Below are 24,325 nucleotides of genomic sequence, written 5' to 3'. Positions count from 1 at the left end.
GTTTCTGATCTCGTTAATCATGTAATGTTATGACAGAGATGCGTGCTGTCATAATACCAATGATTCTAAACATCTCGAAAATCCTTTACACTCATCTTTCTTCCAAAGAATCAGACAGGGGTTAGATCTATCCCAGTTTCTTTGCAAGTTTTTCGTCCTCCATTTTAGAGCTCTGGAATACTTGTACTAAATATTTTAGATAGAAAAACACATATGCACATAGCAAAGAACAAGGCCAGGCTCTACAACCCATTCAAATGTTTCTGTTAGCTTTCTATTTAAAGTGTTTGTCTCTTGCTTAAAACTCCTTTCTGGGAGCACCTACAACTCTACTTCTTTAGCTCTAAAGTCATCTTTTTTGTTGAACTGGAATCACCAATAAAAAAATAAAGCATGAGGGCAGCTTAAACTCATTGGCTGTGCTTCCCTTAAAAGCAGTTCCTTGTCAGAGCTGTTTGGTCTGTAAGAAAATGTGCAGAACGCACTGTGGGCAGAGCAGACCCCTGGGCAGGAAGCTCTGCTGCAGCACTTACAGCAGGACCCTGCAGTCGATGCTTTGATGCTGATAATTTCACCGCTACCAGTGACAAATTAGATGCAATTTATACACGAGTAAACTTGGAAGAGGGTGAGAAAGGGAAAAGATACGCCACAGCTATTTTTGACTTCAAGATATGCTCTTTGTTGAATGTCCAGAACTCTTATTGCAGTCATGACAAGGAAGATCTGATTTCTAGGGAGTTTTGATTTAGCTTCTTTTTCTTGTTTAAGTCTTTGATCATTATCACACCTGCAGGACACTTCACTCATCACCCAGAAAGCTCTGAACAAGGGCAATATCCCAAGGAGTCTTCTCCTGGTTTTAGAAATGCTTCTGTACAGGTAGGGAATGCTGCAGGAGCTCGGGCGGCTGAGCGATGCTCCATCAGTGCAGAGCGAGAGCTGCCAAGCCTGCTTGGCAAGCCTACAAGCAAGGCAGGCTCTTTTCATTTTTCCATATTTTCTTTATGTGTAAGTAGTTCCAAATATTCTTATATAGATGACATTTTTAAAATGCAAAAGCATTAAAAATAACAGAAAACAGATAAAGTTCTGAAGCAGCACCGGTTTCTCATTTTGCTGTTACATACTAACGTCTCTCATTAGACCTGCATAGCAGAGCGAGCACAGCTTTCCAGCTACCTCAGGCACACTCAGAAAACTATTCCTTATCACACATGAGACATAAACTGCGAGGAGAACAACGCAGGACGTGGCATGAAAGAACTAAGAATTCTGATACTGTTGAAGTTGCATCCATCTTGATGCAGCTTTGGGATCTGATAAGGAGGCAGCAATAAGCTTGTCCTCTGCAGAGGAGGAGGCATGACAGCCTTCACACATATTGAGGGAGGCTGGATTATTAGACGCAGGTGCTGGCAAATGAGTTCACAGCAGTGCCAAACCTGGCTTGGAAGCACATTTGATGTGGCTCAGGATGGAGAGGAGACCTGGTAGAGCATACGAGAAAGGAAAAGGCACTATACACAGCATAAGCATCTGAAGGCAGACAGATGCCTTCTAAAATAAATCATTATTAAATAAATCATAGTCAAAATACGTATTTTAGATTTCTCCTCCAAGCTACCTGCAGAAGTTTGACTTGGTCTGCAGGTATCTCGCATTTGGTAGCCCAAATTTTTCTTTATACAGTTTCATGTAGCCACTCCCATGTTTTCTGTGAGTAAACAAACTCCCTTTTCACGTTGAGCTTTCTCCCATCTGTATTCCCAAGCTCTCTCCCACAGCAAGCTGGGAGTGGAGCAGCAGTGCCAGGTGCAGGACAGGTGCCCATGGGCATCCTTATGCCCAACAAGCACATCCTCCCTGTGCCTGCTCCATTTTAGGCTCTGCTGGTGGAAAGGATGGGGAGTGAGAAGGGAATCACACAGATAACAGCAGTAAGAGGGTCGAGATGGAACACTGAAGGCTACTTATGGGCACTCAGTGATATAGAAAGTAGACAAGGCCTGCGTTTTGATTCACAAATGACCTGAACGTGCCCGAGGATGCTTTCCTCCCTTTCTACATAGCAGGAGTTATTTCTTCCTGATGTTCTAAAGAGAGATCAAATCCGGTGTGAAACTGAGCTGTGACTGTATGGAAGAACTCAAAAAAAAAGCAGTGAACGTTTTGTCTTCTAAGGCTGACATGGACAAGTTTTGAAACGTAGATCTCATGCCATGCTGGGCCAGGAAAACAGCACATTCAGGGCATAGGCTTCCAGCACAAAACTACTCACAAGGAGATGTGATGTGGGGCTCTCTTCACCTGCCAACAGAGCTGGCAGAAAACTAAACAGGTTCTGGAGAAGAGCTGCTGCTGGAGGCAAAGGAGGAACCACTACAAGAGTTGCCCTGACCTGTGAGGAACTGGCCTTTTTCGCTTTGAACTTCAGCAAATCTTAATGAATCCTCCATAATTGGCAATCTGCTATTTTCACTGAGGATATAGCTCTCTTGAGGTGCCAAATGGGGGAGACACATTAGAAATTCAAATTTGGGGTTCTCACGATTGGTTGGCCAACGTTCACGAAGGCAGTTCCAGCAGGTACCTTTACCACTACTATTGTTTGGTTCCATTAATGGATTAGATCATTCACAAACACTGCCAGTGCTGAACAGTTTGGTTTTCAGTTTGGTAATCATTAACACACTGACAGATGAAGTTATTGACTTTAGTGCCATGAAAACCTGAACTAAAAGTAAGCAGAAACAGCTTTAGTAACAGAAGTAGTTAAAAAGTGGTTGTGTCAGAGGACTGTGGCTTTTGTTGCGCTTGGCGAATCTCTGCTTTACTCCTCTTCCAATCCTTTCTTATCTGGCAGTTGCACAGGGAACTTTTGCCAAGAAGCTCATTGAGAGTCCTACAGCTTATCCTGCAAGCAATACTCATTCCATATGCTTGAGAATAAACTTAATAGACCCCTGAAGGAGAAAACAGGTGAGTTCTTTAAGCTTTGTGAGGTGGTTTTCTCAGTGGAGGACCAAAGGTGTTTGGAAGAGGTCAAAGACACAAGTCTAGAGACGAGTTTATGAAGCAGCTTCAGCCTTGAAGTTCCCAGTCTTCTCTGCAAGCTTCAGCATCAAGCCTACAGCCTGCTTCATGCATGTTTGCAAGGGTTAACAAATAAAATACCGCACTGAATTCTATTAATCAATGAAGAGAATGAGCACAATGTAGGCAGTGCATGAAGCAGGGACAGTACTGCATTCCTAGGGAAGGATCCCAGACCCCAGTGCACGATGGAGCACGTGCTCTAAGTGCAGAATCCACATGCAAAAGGCTCAAAGAAGAATGAAGAATATTTTCAATGAAACTAACTTACAGTTTTGCCTTATGTTCTTGTACACTATACGAAGACATTGAGGCAGTCTGTTTCAACTGCAAGGCAACAAGGTGAACCAGGCCTAAATGAAAGTGTTTACTGTACAAATTTTGATGAGAAAGAAGGCAAAATTTGATACACAGAAATAGAATTTTATTCAGTTTTGGGGCTCTAGTGCTATTTTGGCTGCCAATTGCACAAAAAATTTCCACTGAAGGACAAGTCAAATTTCCTTTAGGACGAAGGCATCCAAAAACTTATTGAAGTTGTTATACTAGTGCCTGTGCATTCTTTAAGCAGATGAACTGCTTCATTTTGAATCCGTGTCAAACCACAAGAACTGGCTGATAATAACACTCAATTAAAATGATCTGAATTTTTTTTCCTTTTTCCAGAAGAAAATTGGCTAGCTGCTCGAGTGTGCATTTCTACCAGGGCACAAAAGAGTGATTGATACAAGAAGGAAATGAGATAGGATTATATCTAGGATCAGAAGGGTCAAGTTTGGTGACAGTATTTTTAGGTTTAACTTCTTCACACAAATTCGTGAGATGAAAAAGCCACTTCTGCTCAGCTTGGAACTGTGAGAAAGTCAGAGCCAGAACTTGCAAATATAGAAGCCATGCTAATTAGACAGATGTTTTTAAAACCCCCAAACTTCACTCCCAATGCATATTTGTAGCTTTTGATGTCCTCGGTGCTGCTTCACATCATGCGGGGCTGACTGAGAAGAGCAGAAGCTGCTCCCCTGCTAGGCTGTCTGGGTGAGTTTGCCATCTGATCTACTGAATACACAGATAAAAGTCCTCGCCCACTTTTTTCTTTTTCAAGCACAGTACTGTAACTTGGAAAGTTCCTTTCTTCTCGACTCCACTGATGCAAGACAGTGGCAGAAATATGGCAGCTTTGGCTGCTTTCCTTTAGTCTTCCTTTGTAATAATCCTTTACTGCTAAGGAAGCCAGGTATTTTCATTTGTAGGAAAAATATCACTTTCTAGAAGATGCACTATTTTCCAAAAATGCTGAGAGTGCTACTGACCCCTCGATTCCACTGCTGCCCTGCCCCTAAACACAGGCACTTATCCCACACAGCCTCAGATTCACCAGGTTTCTCTTGTAACTTTAAGAAAGGCTCAGCTACTGTGCAAAAAGTTGATAAGTTTAACAGGCACGTTGCTATTTTGCTGTGATCTGCCACTCTGAAGTGTTTGCAAGTCATTTTTTAAAAATATGCTGATATGTGATCTGCTAAAGTTACAGAGCTGCATGTAAAAGTGGAGAGCCAGCAGAAAATTTTCAATGGAATCTGAAGATCTCTAAAGTCAATAATAATTTTGGCAGGAAGATTTTAACGTATAGGGCTGAAATCCTCGGTGGCTCCTCTCCTGCTGATATCCCTGGAGCAGCTAGCGCCACAATTAGCACAGAAATGATAGCAAACTATATTAGAACACACAGTTTTGCAAAAAAAAAAAAAAAAAAAGTTTACACAAATACTAGAAATCGTGTCGGCATGCTTGAATAAGCTAATGCAATCTGCTGCTATTTTATCTCACTCCTGGGATCAGCCACACCAAAAGAGAGATATCTTAGGGAAATACAGGCTGATAAGTAGAGTGGGTCCAGATCTCTATTTGCCAAACCCTGCAATGCATGTTACTGTGCCAGGTTTTAAAACCTTTACTACAGAGTAATAAATGTTTGTGGACTATGGAAGGTTTGCTTTGAAGATGCCATTTTCCCCAGCAATCTTTTGTTGGTTGAATATATAGTTCACACATATTGTGTTTCCACCTACATGGCTGGAGAAGCCCTGCAGTCAAGGCTGTTCCAGGAGCAGGGAAGGAGGCTGCGTTCCAGGAACTCACTGGAACTGGAACAAAGAACAGCCTTTGGAAAGTCTACACAGTCCTATGCACAGACTGCTTTGCAGATGCCCTGTGTTTGGAGGACGTTAGACACTTGTTTGTATCTTTATCTTCTTTATTTTTCCTCTCAGTAAAGTCCCAGGGATTTGAGCATGGGCTCTTCTCCCACGCAGCGTGCCCCATAACTTTGGACCTCTCCCCAGCTCTGTCTCTCTAAGCTCCGCTCTCTCCTCCTCATAAAAGTCCCTCTGCTTTTTGGAGAGTAAAGCATCTTTGAAAAGCAATAGCACGATAAACTGCAACTGTCCAGACAGCCTCAAAAAAGCTCATTTCCAATTTCTTATACTGCAGAGAAAAACCTTGTCTGCTCATCTTCATTACCAGCATAGGCTCACGTTGTCTGTATTTAATGCTCATCATTAAGAGTGCTTTCTCTGCATCCTTCTAATAGACAGGGACCCCACTCATGTTTTAACTCCAGTTCTGGCAGTTAAAAGCAGTGATTTTATGGGTTGTTTTGTAATCTTTTTTTGGCATTTTTCCAATGAATTTCCAAAAATTACAGTAGTCTACCTTGCTAGGAGAAACCGATAGCTTCACTACATGAGATTTCATATCGTATCATGCATTTATGGCATCTTTAATTCTGTAATCTGGGGACTGACAGATGAAACGTGACCTCCCTTTAGGGCTGAGAAAGAAGAAAGAGCATTCAGGCAGCAAAGTTTCTTCTGCAGGGAAAGAAAGACACTGAGCACAACAATGAAAACGTAGGAAAAATCCAAACTTCTAAACCTGCCCACCAGAATTGGACTGCAGTTCAGAGACGAGGCAAGCACTGGTTCTAGGCTTTTATAAAACCTGTAAGTCTGATTTTGCTGTTGGCCATGGTAAGTTCTTCAATGTGTTGAGACATGAAAAGTGGAGAAAAATGCCAGAGTGCAAAGCTTGCTGCAGGAAAAAAAGATGACTCAATTCTTTGTCTCACAAAGCATGTCAAAGATATTATAAAGTACTTGCAGATGCTCAGCCACTCAGCCTGCCTGATTGGCTAAACATCTGAAACCCTGTAATTTTGAAGAGAAGGTACTGCGCCTCATACAATGAAACAATTTGTGGCAGCAGAAAAACAGATATGAATATGAAAAGGAGAGAGGGTTTTTCAAAATGTTGGTTGCTATTAATAGCTGATTAACCATAACACAAAATAAGCCTTTTTTTATTACCATTACCATTCACGATTGTGTTGATACAGCCTTTTTAAAGACAGCCATGTAAGGGAATCACGAGACACAATGTAAATAACAGCCAACAAGCTTGGGGCAAAACTCTCATTTCTCTTGCAGAATAAATTTGGGTCAAACTAATGTTCACATCAACAAAGACTGGAAAGCAGGTACTTCTGAGCTTGGACCCCATGTAAAAGAGAAACCTAAAGCATAAACGCCCTGCAGATTTCATTTGCCAACCTGTTTGGACGACACGAGTTCCTCTGCTGATCCAATGGGGTACAGGAAGTTAAGAGCAAGATAATGTTATTTGCATGGTAAATTTTCACGACTGCTTTACAACGCTAAGGTACAAAAACTTCTATGCTGGTGCCTTGTAATTCCCCACTAATAAAGACACTGCAGAATTATGACTATTATTACAGACTAAAGCCAGCAACAAAGAAGTAGAGACCCATGAAGAATGACTAAATGTATTTAACATCAAGATAGTCCCTTAAAACTCTTTATTTCACCACACCAAATGGCTTAGGATGCGAATGCTTTGCCACAAAGGCAATTAGGGGGGTTTGAGACCCCTCTGGAGAACTTGGTGACAAACACATCACTGAAGATTTCCAATGACTGGCAGAATTTGGCATGTCTGTGGTCACGGAACCATCCCAAATTGCAATGCATGTTCTGACCAGATGTTTTATAAGACACGAGCCAGTGTCAGTTTCAACAGTGAAACACTCATCTCCTTTTCACAGGCATTGATATGCTAAAAAAATCATAGAAGTTAAGGTAAACATTACAATAAGATTTACTAAAAAATAATGCATCTTACTGGCTAAAGTTCTCCGAGCAGTTATTCAACAGCAGCCTACATTATAAAAGCTACCATCCATGTGCAAGGTGGCGAAGAAAGCAAGTCAAGACTCACTGAAAGAAAGTCACTGAAATAATATTCCCTCACTTTAGCCTAAGTTTTAGGTTCTAGTTGTTAGCCTACCGGGCTTTTTTTTCCTATTAATGCTCCCAGTGCTATCAGTTACACATGGCCAGAGCTTTCTGAGCAGCTAGTTAGTACAGTCCTGCTGTACACACAAAGAAAATGCTGAACATGTAAATCGTTCCCCCTTTATTTGCCACAGCTTGGAAACTTGTCAGAAGCTTTAACAAAAAAGTAAAGAACGGAACTGGCTGGGCTCTCAAAGGGGTCTGACCAGACTGCAAGTGTGCTGTTAGATGTGGTCTCACACTGGGCTCCCTCACTGCCAAGAACCACTCCAACCACGCAGCACTGCAGTTCTGTTACTGCTTGGACCCTACCCCAACCCTAACCCTGTTACTGCTTGGATCCTGAAGCTCCGTGCAGAAGGGATGGATGCACCCCTGAGCAGAGCTCAGGAGCTGGAGGTAATTTCCAGCTCTGCCACAAACCCAGACAGAGTGAAGGCTCTGCACTGTGCTGTCTCATTTCTAAGGCAGAACCAAAAATGCTTCTTTTCTGTACAGTACTCCAGGTCTATTTACATTGCACGCTCTCTGATGCATCTTCTCCCTTCGGAAGCATTAATAAGACATCTAGAACACTGACTGCTAGCTTTGCCTGGGACTTTAAAATCTAGAAACTGTAATTTTTCTTATTAAGAACATCATTGGGAAATACAAAGTAATTCCAGTGTTCCAAAAGGTACTTTGAGGACAACAGGCTAAACATTTCTGCAGGACTCCCATCACTCAGCTCATGTTCCCACAGTTCTGACATGCTTTTTCTTTTAACACCAAATATTATTTGTAATTACAAGTGGAATTTGCTAATAAACATGGCTGATATTAAAATATAACTAAAAGGAGTTTATTCACAACATTTTTAAAAACATCGTTTCTCTCCTATACTGCATTTAGAGGGATTTGCAAACACCACCAGTATATTTTGACAACTACTTTTTGGAAACAAAGATATCAGGTGCCCTTGAAGAAATGTTCTGAATGCTTTAAACAACCCAAGGCTTAAAATTATTTGCTTTACTTTTAGCTGGAACCAAAGGCGAAAGGGAAGGGGGATTACCAAGCGGGGTACCTGATACAGGGGCAGTGACAGCAGAGGATTTCCTGATATTTGCACTCAGAAATGTCACCGTGTTGATAAAGCCTCAGCCAAGCGTTTGCACAGAGGAAATTATTTTCTTGCTCCAAGATAGGGCAGCATCTAACACAATACAGTGATGCTGTTGAGAGTGCTCAGTGCCCACGTTAGTCTGGACAAGTTCAAACCAGAAGTTTTCTCCTTTGTGTTTCTATGGCTATAAGTCACACTTCTGATTTTTTCCCCTCGACATTTTAAAACATAACGAAGAAAAACAACTGTTTCAAACTTCTTCACATAAAGAAGAACATTATTGTATGACATTCTTTCCTAGAAATCTTTTAAGTTCTATTTATTAACGGAATTAATCTGATCGTGATTTGGCTGATACACAAAGTGTTGAAATACATCATCTTCAAAACATGTTTTGCTAATGAAATTTTGGTGTTAATTCAGGGGACATAACAGAATACTAGAATCAGTAATAAGAGCCAAATAACAAATGTGGTTCTTCTGGCAAAAAAGCATCATTCTCTTCCCTTTCTGTTGTGGGTTTGTCGCTGCATGCTCTCCATCATCCATTTCTTTCCACAATCTGCTTTTTGATGTGGAGTCCACACTTGGCCATCTAATTCTGCATTAAAACATTCTGACTGTTTTGCAGCTCTGCAGCATTTTCAATCCCAGAATCCAAAGGAATTTCACCAAAAAAAAAGAAAAAAAAAGAGGGTAGGGTTTCACAAATCACCTCCAGGTATCTCTACAATGCAATCAGCTGCACGCTAGAGCTGAATCCAGGCAGTAACCACTGCTAACAGCACCAGAACAGTTAGGTAAACATTCTGACCATTTGACAGTGCTGAGCTACGGGTTGCTGTGGCTAGATTGCTATCAGAATGTAAGACAGCTAGTTTAAATTTAGCCTTAATAAGTTTACACAGCACTTACATCACAACAGAACTCCTGCATAGACATTCTCAAGAGCTGAGCATCAAATCCCTGCATAAAGCATCACAAACAGGTTAACAGACACTACAACTTATGAAGCTTTTCCAACCATCTGCAGGGCATTAATATAATTGTGCTCTCAACTAATCCTGCGATCTGAACCAGTGGTTCCTAATCTTTGAAGTGCAAGCACATGAGGGGAGCAGCATGGCACCGAGACCAGGTGAGCATTGCTGGCTTTGCCCCGTGCCAGGCCCGCTGCAGAGTCGTGTGCTGTGCTCCAAGGAGTGCAAGCCCTGGAAAGTTCAAAGGCAAGGGATGTGCACAGCACAGAGCCGTGCTCCATCCCCTGTGCCAGCGCTGTCGTAATCCCTGCAGGCTCACATTCAGCAGCAGAAGGAGGCAGCAATAGCAGTCACCTCGTTGCTCAGCGCTGTCAGATCACTGCAACTTGGATGCTTGCTGCTGGATGTTGCAATTTGGTGGTATCCGAAGTGGATACCTCCTGAGCCACAAGAAAGGAAGTTCACCAGCCAAGCTTTTACCCTGACTGTATGACTCTGAGAGCACGAAGCTTGGCTTGCCCTAGGCCAGACAAATCACAGTGCAATACAGAATGCCAAGTACTTTAAGCGTGTCTCAAACTGACCCAAATTGAGGCCATCTGAAGACTAAAAGTGTTGCTCAGATTGGGTTTTTAGGTTGTCAAAAGAAGCAAAATGTTTTTAAGTTTCTTTTATTCTTTTTTTGCTAATGCTTAAGATGCTATTAAGAAAAATCAAGACCGAGGAGATGGATAAAATCATGAAATAATAAGGACTTAGAAAACTAGAAAAGAGTCAGGAATTTGCATTAACATCAAAATCATGTACGATGGCATCCACATCTGGATATCACTTTACTGACTAAACGTGGAACTTCTCTGAGAGCCAGTTGGTTTCTGTAAAAATATATTTCTCCCTTTGAAAAGAATAATAAGTGGAAGGCCGTACAGGAAGTCACCCAATACCATATAAAGTACATCGCAATCCGTTCCTCAGTGTTAGCTTAAACCAATGTTATATTTAGCAATTGCCTGTTTTTCAGCGATAGTCTTTTCAATAGCTTGTATTAAGTCCTCTGTAAGGCTTATAACATATTAAGAATTGCTTTGTCTCTAAAATGTTTCTTCAATCAACTCTCATGGTCTTCAGCTTACCCTGGGATAGATTCCTTTCCCTATCCCCAGTACATCTAGGATTCCACTTCACCAGGCACAGTTTTTTTGCCCCAGGCTAATATAAAGCAAAGTATTTCTGCATATGCTTGTCTAGAAAATATGTGTGGTTCTTAAAAATACAAAGTGATTGAATATTAAAAACATCTCTTTACTCTTGTACAAGTATATGCAGCAGTTCATCTTCCTAAGAATTTTCTGCTCAGATATCTGGCTTTCAGTTCATTTCTAATAAATCAGTGGTTTCAAAGGAAGATTTTTTTCAAGTACAACCTTAATGATACTGAACAAAAGTTCCAGATCTCCAAGTATAACATCTCCTGCAATTTCTTCCCCATGTTGACCAAATCTTAGAAAACACGGCACCAGGGCCAAAAATTCACCAGGACACTGCTCAGAAACACCGTGCACAATTCCCCTTTGGTTTGTATGTATTCCATTATATTCTGAGTCATGATGTCCAAATTAAGTCTATAATGGCAGAAAACACATTTACATGGAGAAGGATTTCATAGAATCCATAACCATTAGTGTTCAAAAGCTGCTGTTACTAACAGCTGAATTGCTTCCAGTAAAAGTAACTCTTGTGAATCTGTAAATTCAATAGTAGCACATGCACCAGGTGAGAAGAAAAGAAGCTGCCAAGCAGTCTCAAACATGTTTTACAAAGCTATAACTTCTGGAGGTAGAATGCATGACAACTGGTGAATCTCAGTGTATTCATGACTGGAATACATTGTAATACTGGAAGGATGCTCCACTGTCACAGTGCTTTTGGACACCCAGTTGGCCCCTGGAATGCTGGGGAACTAATAATGCATGTTCATAAGTGGGATCATCCCAACTGTACTCCAAAATAATGGGACTTAACAATATCCTATTTGCAGATCCCAAAGAAAATAAAACCGACCTCCGTTGATCCAACTTGGACAAAAAATTACAACCAACGTTTATATCTGTAAACCTTTGACAGGATAGACTAACGAATGATCAGAAAGAAAATTCTGCTCCTCAAGAAACACACACAAATGAAGAGAAAAACATCATTAAGTAGTTCATGGCAAAAGGAGAAAAAGCACTCTCCAAATAATGAAATAGTAATGTCAATCTAATTTCATCATGCAAAACACTCAAATTTAGAAGACAACATTAATTGTAGCCTACATGAACACCAGACAGTTCCAACATGTAAAACTGCCACCATTTCTTTTCAGCACAACAAGTCAGAAAAACTATAGGAGTTGGTTTTTCATGAGTTCCCAGATTTAATAGCATCATTCTTTGTTTGGCACTGGAAAACGCCCTTACTAAGAAAAAAAGCATTTTCTCCTTCTACACCATTTTTAATGAAGTGCTTTAGCTGTCAAGCCCAACAGATTACAGCTGTTCAAAGAATCTTCCTTTGCTCTTTACTACTCTGAGAGGAAAGACATTTAAAAAGAGTCCTCTGCAGCTGATTGGAGGCAAGGTGTGTGAACAGCAAGGAACACAGTCCGGACACTCACACCAGCAGACTCTTAATGCTTCCTTAAAGAAGCTTACAGCGGGCCAGAGAATGCAACTCTGATGCAAAACAAAATATGGAGAAATTCAAAGATAATAATAACAAACTTGATTCCCCTCATAGTATTAAAAACATGCTTTCCTTCATTGTGAGCTTAATCACAAACGCTGCCATCTCCTTGTGAAAACCAAATGGAAGCTGCTGTGATGCACCATCTGAACGTGCTGAAACCTGTTACAGTACCCAAGTTAACATTAGGAGAAAAGGAGAGCTTCAAGCTTTTGACTGGATGGGTTAGACTTGCCAAACCCCAACTTCTGACCAAAGCCCAGTGAATGGAATTGGTGAGTGGCGTGTTAGCAGGAACGATTCCTGCGTTCATCTGCCCACTGCAGAACAGTGTGGTTAATTACACCAACCCAGCTTGTGGCATCAGTGACTAACATCCCAGATTACCTTGATTGCTCTGTTATTATCTGTAATCAGCTGCTGCTTCTTATCTTCAAACTGTTGTACAACTTCCTGGAGCCGCTGTTCTGCAGCGAGCTGCTGCTGGCTGTTCTCTTCTGTCAGAGAGGAAATGGTTGTCTTAAGTTCAGCTATGATCTAAAAAGAAAACAGCATGCTAAATCTCTCTTCAGTAACAGGCATGTACTCGGCATGTTTTTATGCTTGGTAAGAGCATGGCATTGGCATATTGCTGCGCAAACCAAATATTCTCAGTTAACACATTGCACACCGGCAAGCAGGAAATGTCATACAAAGAAAAGGAAGATAGCGAGGCTACAAATAACAAAACCTGCTGAACACAAAGTATTTGGAAGAGTTTTCCACTATGACATTCCAAAATATTTACTCATGAGAACAAAGCACATCTGTGATCTTCAAAATATAGGAAGTTTGCAGGTTTCCACTGCCCTGAAATGAGTGTGGAAAATTTGCAGGAAGATAACTGTGTACATTTCCTACAGTTACACCTTCCAGCTCCATTGAGCCCACGTTCACCTATTGGGATGAAATGCTGAACTTCAGTGCAGCTGAAAGGAATGCACTCTGCTTGGCAGTGCAGCAGGACCTGATTGAACACCCAGGACCTTGCAGTACTCTGCTTATATGATTCACTCCCTATTTGTTGAAATGTACTTGTAGCACTATTTTCCTTTTTTAAATCACCGTGGAAAGTCGTAACTACATCAGATCCTTCAGGCTTATTTACAGAATGTTATGCTGACAGGGAAGTCATCACTGCACCACATGGGACAGCCACTGACTTTAATGTACATATCCAGACTCAAGGTTCAACTGCTGGAGATGAGAACAGCTCCAACACAGGCAGCCAGGGAGGGGATAGCGGGGCGCTCCGATGTGTTTGCAATGCTCCTCGTCATCACAGAGCACTGAACTACACTTGGGCCATCATTATTTTGGAAGAAAAAAGCTGCTGCAAAACAACTGCTAATGGGATGGAACTGATGCAAGAAGTAATATTCTACAAGTGATGGTTTTAGAACCACCAGGGAAGAGGAAAAGGACTTAAAAGTTCGCTCTAATTTATTTCTCTATATCTTACTGGTCCTGAAGATCCTACAGAGCAAAGCAGATCCTAAGTAAAACATACATGGATATTTCCTAGATTTGTGTATATTTTGTTTTGTCACTTAAAAAAAAAAAAAAAAAGATAAAATAACCCATTAATATAACAGAAGTGAAATTTAAAGTTTTTACTGGGCTGGCAGAGGAATTCTAAAACACATGCTAGGGAATTTCAGCATGAATTGATGGAGAAAGATCTGCTTTATGCAGTACTTTTCAGAGAAAAAAATCTGTTTACTTTGCATAAACTTCAGAGGAAATTTCTTGAAATATCTCCTTTCTGTGGGTGTTAAAAGTGAATGCTCCAAGAGGCCACAGAGCATGAGATTAGACGGATGTTGTCAGCAACGTGACCACAAGAAAAGTTGCAATTGACCCATTATTAATACTGAGCAAGAAAAAGACTATGCTCAAGAAACACTAGGGATTTGATTCAAACCCACAAAAGTAAAGAAATTCAGACATTAGGGTAAAACGTCTTCATTGTGCCAAATAGCCCTGACATATGATGTATGTGTTGTGTCTGCCCCAGAAAGCACAGAGGAATGCCAGGTCTGGTTGCTGGGTCCATCTCTCCCCAATAAAGAGAACAGTGTGTGTTAGCTACAGCAATGCCTACCTTAAAAAAAAACACATCTCCAAGTTTTTCCATTTTGAGACTATTCTACAGGCCAATAAATTTCAGTCTGACAAAATTTATTACGACATTTAGACTAGATATTTATGGCTTTGCACTGTGCTACATAGGTGTTCCCACTGTAACAATTAAAGCCATTTCTCTTGCCCCTTGTTTAAAAATTGAGAAATGCTGGGATTAGTCCATCTGTCTTTAACAAATGGATCAAGACCCACTTTTGTTCAGACAGTTTGCCTGGCACAGAGAAGCTGACAATGGTATAAAAGTGACAAACAAAAGGTAAATTAGAATTAGCAATGAGAAGGATCTCTTCCTTAAGGTCTGACACGCATGACGTTACGTTTTGGGTTTCACAAATTTTCTGCTATTCAGACCCATAATTTCAAGTCTTATTCTTTCTAAAGCTTTACCAAAGGTAGCTGAAAAGTAGAAATCGAAAGCCTTACAAATTTTGAAGTGTTTCGCAAACTTTGGAGTTTGCAATTTCTTCTCATTGTGCCATTGATCTCCCCTCTTCAGTTTGGAGGGTTCTAAACTCTTCTTTATCGTGCTTTTATTGATTTTAATAGAGGAGTAGACTATTATTGCCACTGCTGAAAACGCCTTTGAAAGTAACAGGAAGGCACTGTGCTGAGGTTGGGAGGAATGAGAAGAATGACACCTCCATGTAAATCCTCGTGGCAATTTTCTTATTATTAAAAGATTAACTTCTGGTTGCATCTCCATCATCTTTCACACTTCAGTACTACCTGTCAATCAAACTGAAAGCTGAAATATTTAGCAATCATCCTGTCTTAGCTTTTTAAAGCATGTATGCAAATTCAGCACACATTTTCACCTTTCATGTTCTAAAGACTACACTAAAGAACGAAAAAAGTCAAAGTAAAAACTGTTTGCTGTCAGGACACTGCATTCTTCCAAATGTTATTCTGGGCAAGATGCTGACTTAGATTCACTGAATCATTTGAGTTGGAAAGCCATCTAGTCCAACTGCTTTGCCATGAACAGGGACACCCACAGCTCTATCAGGTGCTCAGAGCCCATCCAGCCTGACCTGAGTGTCTCCAGGGATGGGCACCTCCTCTTTGGGCAGTTTGTGCCAGTGCCTCATCACCCTCAGAACAAAAATTGGGTAGCAGCAATACTAACCAGCAGAATGCCCGTCTGGAACTGCTGCCCTAACATGGACCTTGTGGACCTAACATGGAGCCAAACATGGACCTAGCCTACAGAGGGGAGGGGAATCAACTCTTTGAAAGAATTGATAACTGCAGGACTAGGGGAAATGGTTGAGGAGAAAATGGTTGGGGAAAAGTTGAGGAGGGGAGATTTTGGTTGGACGTCAGGGGGAAATTCTTTACAGAGAGAGTGGTGAGGTGCTGGAACAGCTGCCCAGAGAGGCTGTGGATGCCCCGTCTCTGGAGGTGTTCAAGGCCAGGTTGGATGGGGCCCTGGGCAGTCAGGTCTCTTAAATGGGAGGTTGGTGGCCCTGCATATGGCAGGGGGGTTGGAGATTCATGATCCTTGAGGTCCCTTCCAACCCTGGCCATTCTGTGATTCTGTGATTCCTGTGGGCAAAGCCCACCTGGTGGCAGACACAGCTCTGGTATCTGCAGGGCTATCTGGTATCTGTGGGCTCCATGGGCTGTGCTGCTTACAGGGGCTGCTGCTGGGGCTGCATTTCCAAGACAGAGGGCTCAATCCTCTGGGGGTTCTCAAAAGATGGAAAAGAAGAAAACTCCAAAAATAATTAAAAAAATCTTTTATAGTGAGTTGTATGTCTCTGTCTTTTTCCTGAGGTTAAAGTCTTAAGGATGACTCTGTATATTTGATTTGGGAAATGGTTACAGCTTCTCCTGATCATAAAGACCTACACTTAAGAGCAGAAGTAATTACACTTTTCATCAGGTCTCCAAATCAAATGAGCTCATGGGAAGCTCCTGTCTTCTCGTCACCTACCTGCGAGGACTTGGCCAGCTTCTGGCTGCACTCTTTCTCCATCTGCTTCAGTCGGCCGTTGGCCTGAAACACACACACAGACAGAGGCACCCGATGAGCTGGGGTGAGCAGCGTGCTGCTGGCAGCCCCCCCGGGCACCGAGCCGCCGTGCCCATCACCGAGCCGGGACCCACGCCAGCCCCACGCCCTTCTGCGGCAGCCAGCAAACCGCGAGGGCTCGCCTTTGATCTGAGGCCAACTATTCATCGCTTGAAAGAGGGGAGAAATCGTACCTCTGCTGCCAATTATTAGAAAAACATAAAGAGTTCTGAGGATTAAAAAAAAAGAAAAAAAGAAAAAAAGAAAAGGGGGAGAGAGAGAAGAGAGCGCGTTCATGTGGCAAGGGGAGGAAGGAACACAGCCACCGGTTTATCGGGGTGATGCAACTGGAAGGGAAGGAGAAACGGAAGGAAAAAGCCCCAGCACAGGCTGTAGGGGGTACAGCACCAACAGCAAGACTATGCGGGGATGTCATGGCTTCCTTTTGCCCAGTCCCGCTCCCAGTCCCAGGCTTTGCTCCAGGCTGTGATCAAACTGCATGAGAGCCCAAGTGGGCTCTCTTTGGCCACAGCTCCTTCCTGCTCCTGGCTTTCTTTTTGTTGGATGGGGCCCTGGGCACCCTGGTCTAATATAAATAGGGAGGTTGGTGGCCCTGCATGTGGCAGGGGGTTGGAGATTCGTGATCCTTGAGGTCCCTTCCAACCCGGCCATTCTGTGATTCTGTGACTCACAACTCAATGATAAAGAACAAAACCCACCGAAAACAAGGTACACTGGTGTCCAGTAAGGATATGCCTCCTTACTTCCGGGGGAAAACAGCTTGTAAGGGTTTACCTCAAATACTTTCTTTTCCATAATAATTAGATAACAATAATTAAAACATATTTTCTGTTTAATTTCAGGAGACAGCTCTGATTCCCATCTCTCTTCTAAGGTCCCACTGCATCACACTGACACCAGCATCACATCACTGCCCTCCCATGAGCTCCTCAGCACTCTCACGCTCTTGGCTCTACAATCTGAGGAGAGATGTCTAAGGAAAATATTTTCTTAGGGGATGGAACACTGCAAAGCAGAGTTCTGAAGCAAATTTAAGCTGATTAAGTTTTCAAAAATCAACGTGACCTCGTGCTCCAACCTTTGATCTGTCCCCTCCGTTTCGTGCGCCAGCCCCATGGGTTGGGGACCACAGCCACCAAAGGGCCTCAAAGCCTCTTTGTCCCACATGGGTCGGTCCAGCTGCAAGGCTAAACTTGGGTTCTGCAAGCATAAGGCCCTTTGGTCAAGCAAATGGTGATACTGATTTTAGTGGACTTTAAATGTAGAGGCTTAAAATTGCAGACTGTTTTCAAGGCACTACAGGAGAGCATGACAAGGCTCAGATCCTCTGCATCATGCAGCTCCGTGGTGCAGCTTAACGTAAGTCTATTACAGCCAGTTAAACATAATCTGTGAGTTTACACAATGCTGCAATTTAAGGCCTTGAATCCCTTCAAATTCTGAGATTATGAAATCTCCGTATTTCATGCATTAGTCAGTATCAATAAACAGTTAATCAAAATCAATCATTAAGTATTTCAAGAACACTTTTTTGTTGTTGTAAATAGAGATAGTGGCACCACACATTGGTTTGAAACAACATACATTAGAAGTTTGGAGCATCAGATAAAGTGAGTTCTACCTTTTTTAGACCTGCTATGGAAAGCACTGCCTGGGCACGCTGAGGGCTGCATGATAAAGAGAGCAATAACACAGGAGGAGCTGTGTCAGCTCTGTGCTACACTTCTCCTTGTGCTCAGGCTCACTCACATTAACTCCTTCCACTGCACTCTTGTCCAGGTTATGATGTGCAGTGTTGATAAAGCATAAAGTGACCGAAAGTGTCAGTTTAGGAAAAGAAGTAAAAAAATAAATGTCTGCAATAGATTAAATTTCTGCTACTCCCAGCAAGGCAGAGCTACCAGCCAGCAAAGCACTGCACAGATCACATTGCAGCTGCTCTCTCTCAGCATGCCTGGGGTAAAAGGCTCCATCTCCCACAGAAGCAGCTTGAAAACCTCCTGAAGAAATCTCAACAAAGAACTAAAACAAACCTATAGCTTTCAGAAACAAAGCAGAGCTCCTCTGTTCACACTGCACAGACCCAGGACAACCTGAGACAGACACGACAGAGGGGATACAAAAGAGATGCTGAATTTCAGTGTTTTCTTCCTCTCTAAAGACAAAGTACATCTGACAAGTTCATCTAAATGCAGCTACATTTTATTTTGCAATGGCTTCAACAAATTCCAACCTGCAAAATACCAGTAAGTTGTCTCCAAGTCAACAACAAACACTTGCATTTAACGCATCCTTATTTGAGGGGTTTGATTTCCAGAGGTACCAAAACTCCCCTGGAGATGGCAAACGTGCATTTAGACCAGCCCTAGCTGTCTAAAACTGCCCACCCAGCCCCTATGGCCACAGCTGACTGCAGCTTTTCTCCCCAAATCCATAACACCTCACAGCTCCTGCACCGTCACAAACTGCACAGATGGCCCTGCGATGCTCAGCAGAAGGCAGTTTCTCCTACTTGTATCCAATGGTCAGCTGAAAAGATCTAATTCGTGGCCATGCTCACAGACACTCTTTTCCATTGTGTTCTCTTACATTTCCCTTTTCCAAACCTGCAGCTCAACCACATTTAACACACTTGCAGACCATCAGCTGTTGCTTTGCAGCCTGGGGAAGCATAAACCTACACCCCTGGGCACATGAAGCACTGCCACACAAAAAAAGGGAAGGCCTTTTTACTTACTTTCTCTGTCAGAAAAGACTTACAGCAAAGTAAATACACATAGCTGTGGATTTATATGACAAACGAGAAGGTTAAAACTGGCACAATGTACACAAGCAGCAGTTTCCTGGGCTTCTTTTCTCCCAGGCTCTCATCTGGTGCACTGCACAAAGCACACCCTGCCTACTTGAAGGGCATTCCCTCACTTTCAGGTTACATGCTATTTCAGAAACATAATGAATAAGAATCCAACTGGAAGGTGAACACTTGGAGGGTCAGCCAGTATTCATTAAAGTCTAACTCTTTTTATAGCAATGGGCAGCACTGCAAATATAGTTAATGGTCTTAAACTAGTTTTCCGTGTGTGAGAGGTAGCTGTTGAAATTCATGCTTGGCAAAAACTTGTCAGAAATATCAATTGTAATATCCATTTCTGTAATAAAAGGGTTTAAATTGGATAAGGCATAGAGGAATCCCACCGATTCAAAAAATTAACTTGTTTAGTTTCACACACTTAATACACGTTTTAGCTAAAATTATCTGATTATGACAATTTAACATGCAGTTACTTTATATTACAGAGTGAGGACTTCTGCATTAAAAAGATTATGTCCTGGTTACAGTTAATTGGTTTTAAAAACCAACCATAATTCTACAAGAAGCCTTAAAGCATCCTATTGTGATTGCTGAGCAGAACTGCACCGACTTCAACCAAACATTTCACACAAGCGTTAAAAACAGCATTAGAAATACAGATGTGACATCTGAACTAATGGGTGCCATTCTGACACCATCTGATTTTCATTTCTGCCTTTCATGAAACAGAGCCACATTACTAAGAGTAAAGTAGCAAAGTTTCTACCATGATACGACCGTACTCCAAACACAGACTGCGGCATGGCTTGCACACAGACTTTCACACGCAGTTTTTAGGGTGTAAGATGTATAGGAAGCTTTTGGATGCAGTTCCATTCAATAGAACCAGACCTTTATCTGAACACAGTGCAGCCAAGCACCTGCTGAAGGCTGATGGGGAGGTGCAGGGATGCTGTTCCCATGGCACTGCAGGGCGTGCACGCATGAGGACAGTGCGTTCTGCTGACATCTAGGCTGTCTGCAGTGGTTATCAACACCATAGCTGCTCATATATGACTATTAATTCTAGAGTGGTACAAATCTGTGCAAATCTTTCAGCTCCCAAATGGCGATTTTTGGATGGAAAGTCAGCAGTAGGATTTCTATCGTGCTACAGAATGGATACAAACCCTCCCTGCTGCAACCCAAACACAGGCAGGTCTGGCACAGCGCCATCCTGTTCGTCTGTATGTGAATCCATCACAGTCTTGCAATGGATTCTGTAGCGTTTCAATGTGATTTCAATTTCAGCAATACAAAACAACAATCTCACAAAGTCAGCTCTTGCTAGGTACAGCCATACTCACTACCAGAGAAGCAGAGTTAAGGAATCTGGTTAGGGAACCAGCTATGGAATAAGCACTTCTCAAAATGCCTGCAACTAGCTAAATGATGGCCATACATAACCTGATCCTCCATAATTAGTGAGATAAAACTGTAAGGAAACTGGAGGAAAAAAAGAAAAATCAAAGAGTGGGGGAAAAAGAAGAAAGAAAATTTGCTCCAGGGAAGAAGCAACTGTTCTCTGATGTGCAGCAAAGAATTTAACATCAAAGAACAAATGTAAATGGGGCCCATTTACCTTAAAAAAACACACACACAAAAAAAGCCCAACCAGCAACACACCATTCCAGATTCTGGAATATTTCTCTTTCAGTTTGACAGCATTATGCTAAAGCATCAAAAATCAAGATCGCGCAATTTGACAGATGTCGAAGGAAAATGATCTGAATAATGACAAAATGTAGCAAATGATGTGAAAACAGCGTAACCTGTCTGCTTCAGCTTCAGAGATCAGCCGATCACCTTTAAAATTCATCTGACTGTACACGAAGATTTCAAAGTCTGAAACTTGTATTTTCTTTATGTGCCTCCAGTAATGACAGTGGATGGCCTCCTTTGTCCAAACCCTTTCTGTTTCTACCACTCTCTCCACCAGTCAGATAACAAATGGAAAGCTGAATCTCTGTGTAACAGAATGCCAGTTGAAATATGTAATTTGAGTCCCCAAAAAGACTATTAAAAGTAGTTCAATATTCAAAATGATGTTAACAGAATTAGTCAAGTACCAAATCACTTCAAGGGTTTTCAAAATGAATGATAGAAATCCCAATCTGTCCCACAAATCCTATTAATTTTCTATTTTATGTTCCACTTTTGTAGGTCTACAAATCTTTCTCTTCTTCTTTTTTTTTTTTTTTTTAAACATGCATCTTAAGGGAAAAAACCAACTGCGCTCTCATTCATGCACTAAGAACTTTTCATTCCAAAAAAATGAAAACGAATGAATAGAAATGGATGTGACCCTTCACAGGATGGAGAATTGCAATTCTGTGCTTAATGAGGCCCTGCTAAAAAACTGCTTGGGCACTTTGTGCCTTGGGAAAACTCTTTTTTTCCAGTCCTTTCATTTGAACCACTGGTGTACTTACTTCTAATCATTCTGAAATTAAGTAATGAAATTAAATACATCCATTTAACTCTTCCAATAATTCTTCTATGAGACTCCCACTGCTGAACTTACCCAGTCCTTATACTAGAATATAACTACTGCCTTCACCTAAGTGAACAGGTATTTGGATTTACTATCTAAATATTTCCCAGATCCACTAACACCAACTTGTATTCAATGCTGCAGTGAGCCTGGACCTTACCTGAAGGCTGCTCCATGATTTGGCCCAAGATACAAGCCTTGTACACAACGCAAGGTTTTACAGCCAGGTTAATACTTCAGTCTTGCTGTATGAAACCATCCCATACCTTAAACACACTTTATAAGAAGACAGCACTGACGCAGTGTCAGGCATTTGCAGGACAGATGGCAAATGCTATCTTAATCTGAAGAGGTACTGTGACATTTTGCCAGAGGAGCCTGGAGGCAGATGGCTGTTGTGTTATGGCATTCAAATCAGATGAACCGAGCAAACCTCGTGAAGATGTTGAGAATGAAAAACTCCCTACCCAGTGCTACGTGAGGAATAGTTTTCCCTCAGCTCTGAACTTCCATACATTCCTGATCTGTTGTTTTAAAATATTTTGTGTTTTTCTCCTTGTCTAACTAAATTTAAATGATTATTTAAGTTATATCCAGAGCATTGGTCACTTAGTACGTTATACCCACTCAGGCCCAGATGGTTTTTGTACACAAACTGCTGACACCCAGTACAATCATGATGGGATAGGCTGCTAAATGTCCTTTGATGGTTCAAGTCAAAGTTAATGCTTCTTCCACAACTCATTGGGCAACAGCACCAAGATGATCCAGGAGTTGACTTGGTTTCAAGCTTTATAGCACAAAATTTCACCAGATTTCAGAGATTTCTGAGGCTCATGCACTTTACTGTTTGGTATCAGCCTGTGTTCCTTACCTTTTACCAAGGTGAGACTGGAAGGCTCCTGAAAGGACCACATAGAGAAAGAATGTGGCTTTTATTTTTCAGATTTGCCTTTGCTGTTCTAAATGGAAATTTGTAGCAATAACAAGCAATTTATAAAAAGATTAGGGCTACAAAAGAAGATCCCAAGTATCACTCTGGGAGAAAATCTGGTTAAATAAATAGAAGGAAAACTGGCAACAGAAGGACAGACTTGGCATTACCAAGTTACGTCATCAGATGACAGCCCAAGAGAAGTCAAGCTTCTACTGCTGGAAAGACGAACATTCAAAGTAAGGCAAAATCCTCTAACAAATCTATGATGTGAAGGAATCAGTGCTCCTTAGCAAGATTATGTGGGGTTATTTTTTGTAGTTTTAAATACAACAAAGCTTCCCAAGAAAAGCACTACAACTTCACGGAGCCAGAAAGCATTTCTGTAGCAATGACTAAGTGTACCCGAGACCAGAAAAGTCCCAATTAAAAAGAGGATTGCTCAATCATAAGGGCAATTAAAAGCATAAATAAGACACTGTGAGGCACTTAACATGCCCAATGTTTAATTATTTATCTGTTCTTTGTCCTGCAGCTGCAGGTCAGAATTCACTCTTGTGAACTCAATACAGGAGAACTCCTGGGGATTTGTACCTTATTCATTTTCAACCAGACACCCAAATTCATTTCAAATTCACACAAGAACTGCAACAGTTTCACCTAAATCAGATTTTCTACAAGTTAAACACCCCTCCTACACTCAGATGTGATTGTGAAACTACTTTGATCTCTGTTCCCAAATTTATTGCTCTGTGTAATCCATGACAAAATATAATGTGATTTACTGTATCTCTATATGACAGCCCAGCAGCTGACAGAACTTAATAATTTAGCATAAGAAAAAAACCTTCTGGCACCAAAATATACAAATCATAATTGAGGCACTTTGGTATCGTGTTACAATGAAGCATATGCAGGCTGATCACAAGAAGTTCAAAACAATTAGAATTCTTTCTCACCCATTTAATGAAGGTGGGTGTTACTCTGTGACATGTTCTACAGCTGTAAGCAAGTCATTCTGGAACACTTTTGTTTCTTTACGTTACAGACTCTGAAGGACTCGTAGCAGTGTTTTGATCCCTTCCCTAATTTCTAAATACTTCTTTCTCTACAAAAGGGAAAAACAAGCAAAAAGGCCACTTGTAGTTTTGCTCTACTGTAGACAGACGAAGAAAGAGCAAATAAACATCAACAATCTCTTCAAATTGTACCAAAATTTCAATACGCAATAGAAATATTTTCTGTTATTTTAGTCCTAATAGTGGAACCCTTCTTCCAAATAAAGCTATAACGAGTAAGTTTGATGTAGATGCCGACCTCAGCAGATACATTTCATGGGGTAACATTTGCTTTGGCTTGCATTGACTGCCATGTCTGGGCACCCAGACCAGATGGCATTCATTCAACAAAGCTAAATAAGAGTGAATTGGCAAAGCTATTTAAAAAAGGAAAAAAAAAAAGGCAACAAAACAAAGTCTTACATTTCAATCAGCTACTATACTAGAGAGCAGGCAACTGTAAGTTCAACTGATAAATCTGAGGAATAACAGTT

General features: G+C 41.4%; 1 protein-coding gene across 1 annotated transcript in view; it reads right to left on the bottom strand.

Moving 5' to 3' along the window:
* Nucleotides 1-24,325, bottom strand: part of CEP112 (centrosomal protein 112) — a gene marked incomplete at both ends in the record, with an annotated part of 145,394 nt that overhangs the window by 31,359 nt on the left and 89,710 nt on the right. Inside the window, 2 exons of the mRNA XM_079544254.1 lie at nucleotides 12,663-12,812; nucleotides 16,396-16,458. Of these exons, the coding sequence (XP_079400380.1) occupies nucleotides 12,663-12,812; nucleotides 16,396-16,458 (213 nt within the window). The remainder of the gene's footprint in view (nucleotides 1-12,662; nucleotides 12,813-16,395; nucleotides 16,459-24,325) is intronic.

The sequence above is a fragment of the Tetrao urogallus genome, assembly GCF_951394365.1.
Source record: "Tetrao urogallus genome assembly, chromosome: 18".
NCBI lineage: Eukaryota > Metazoa > Chordata > Aves > Galliformes > Phasianidae > Tetrao > Tetrao urogallus.
This window is presented reverse-complemented; position numbering and strand designations above follow the sequence as displayed.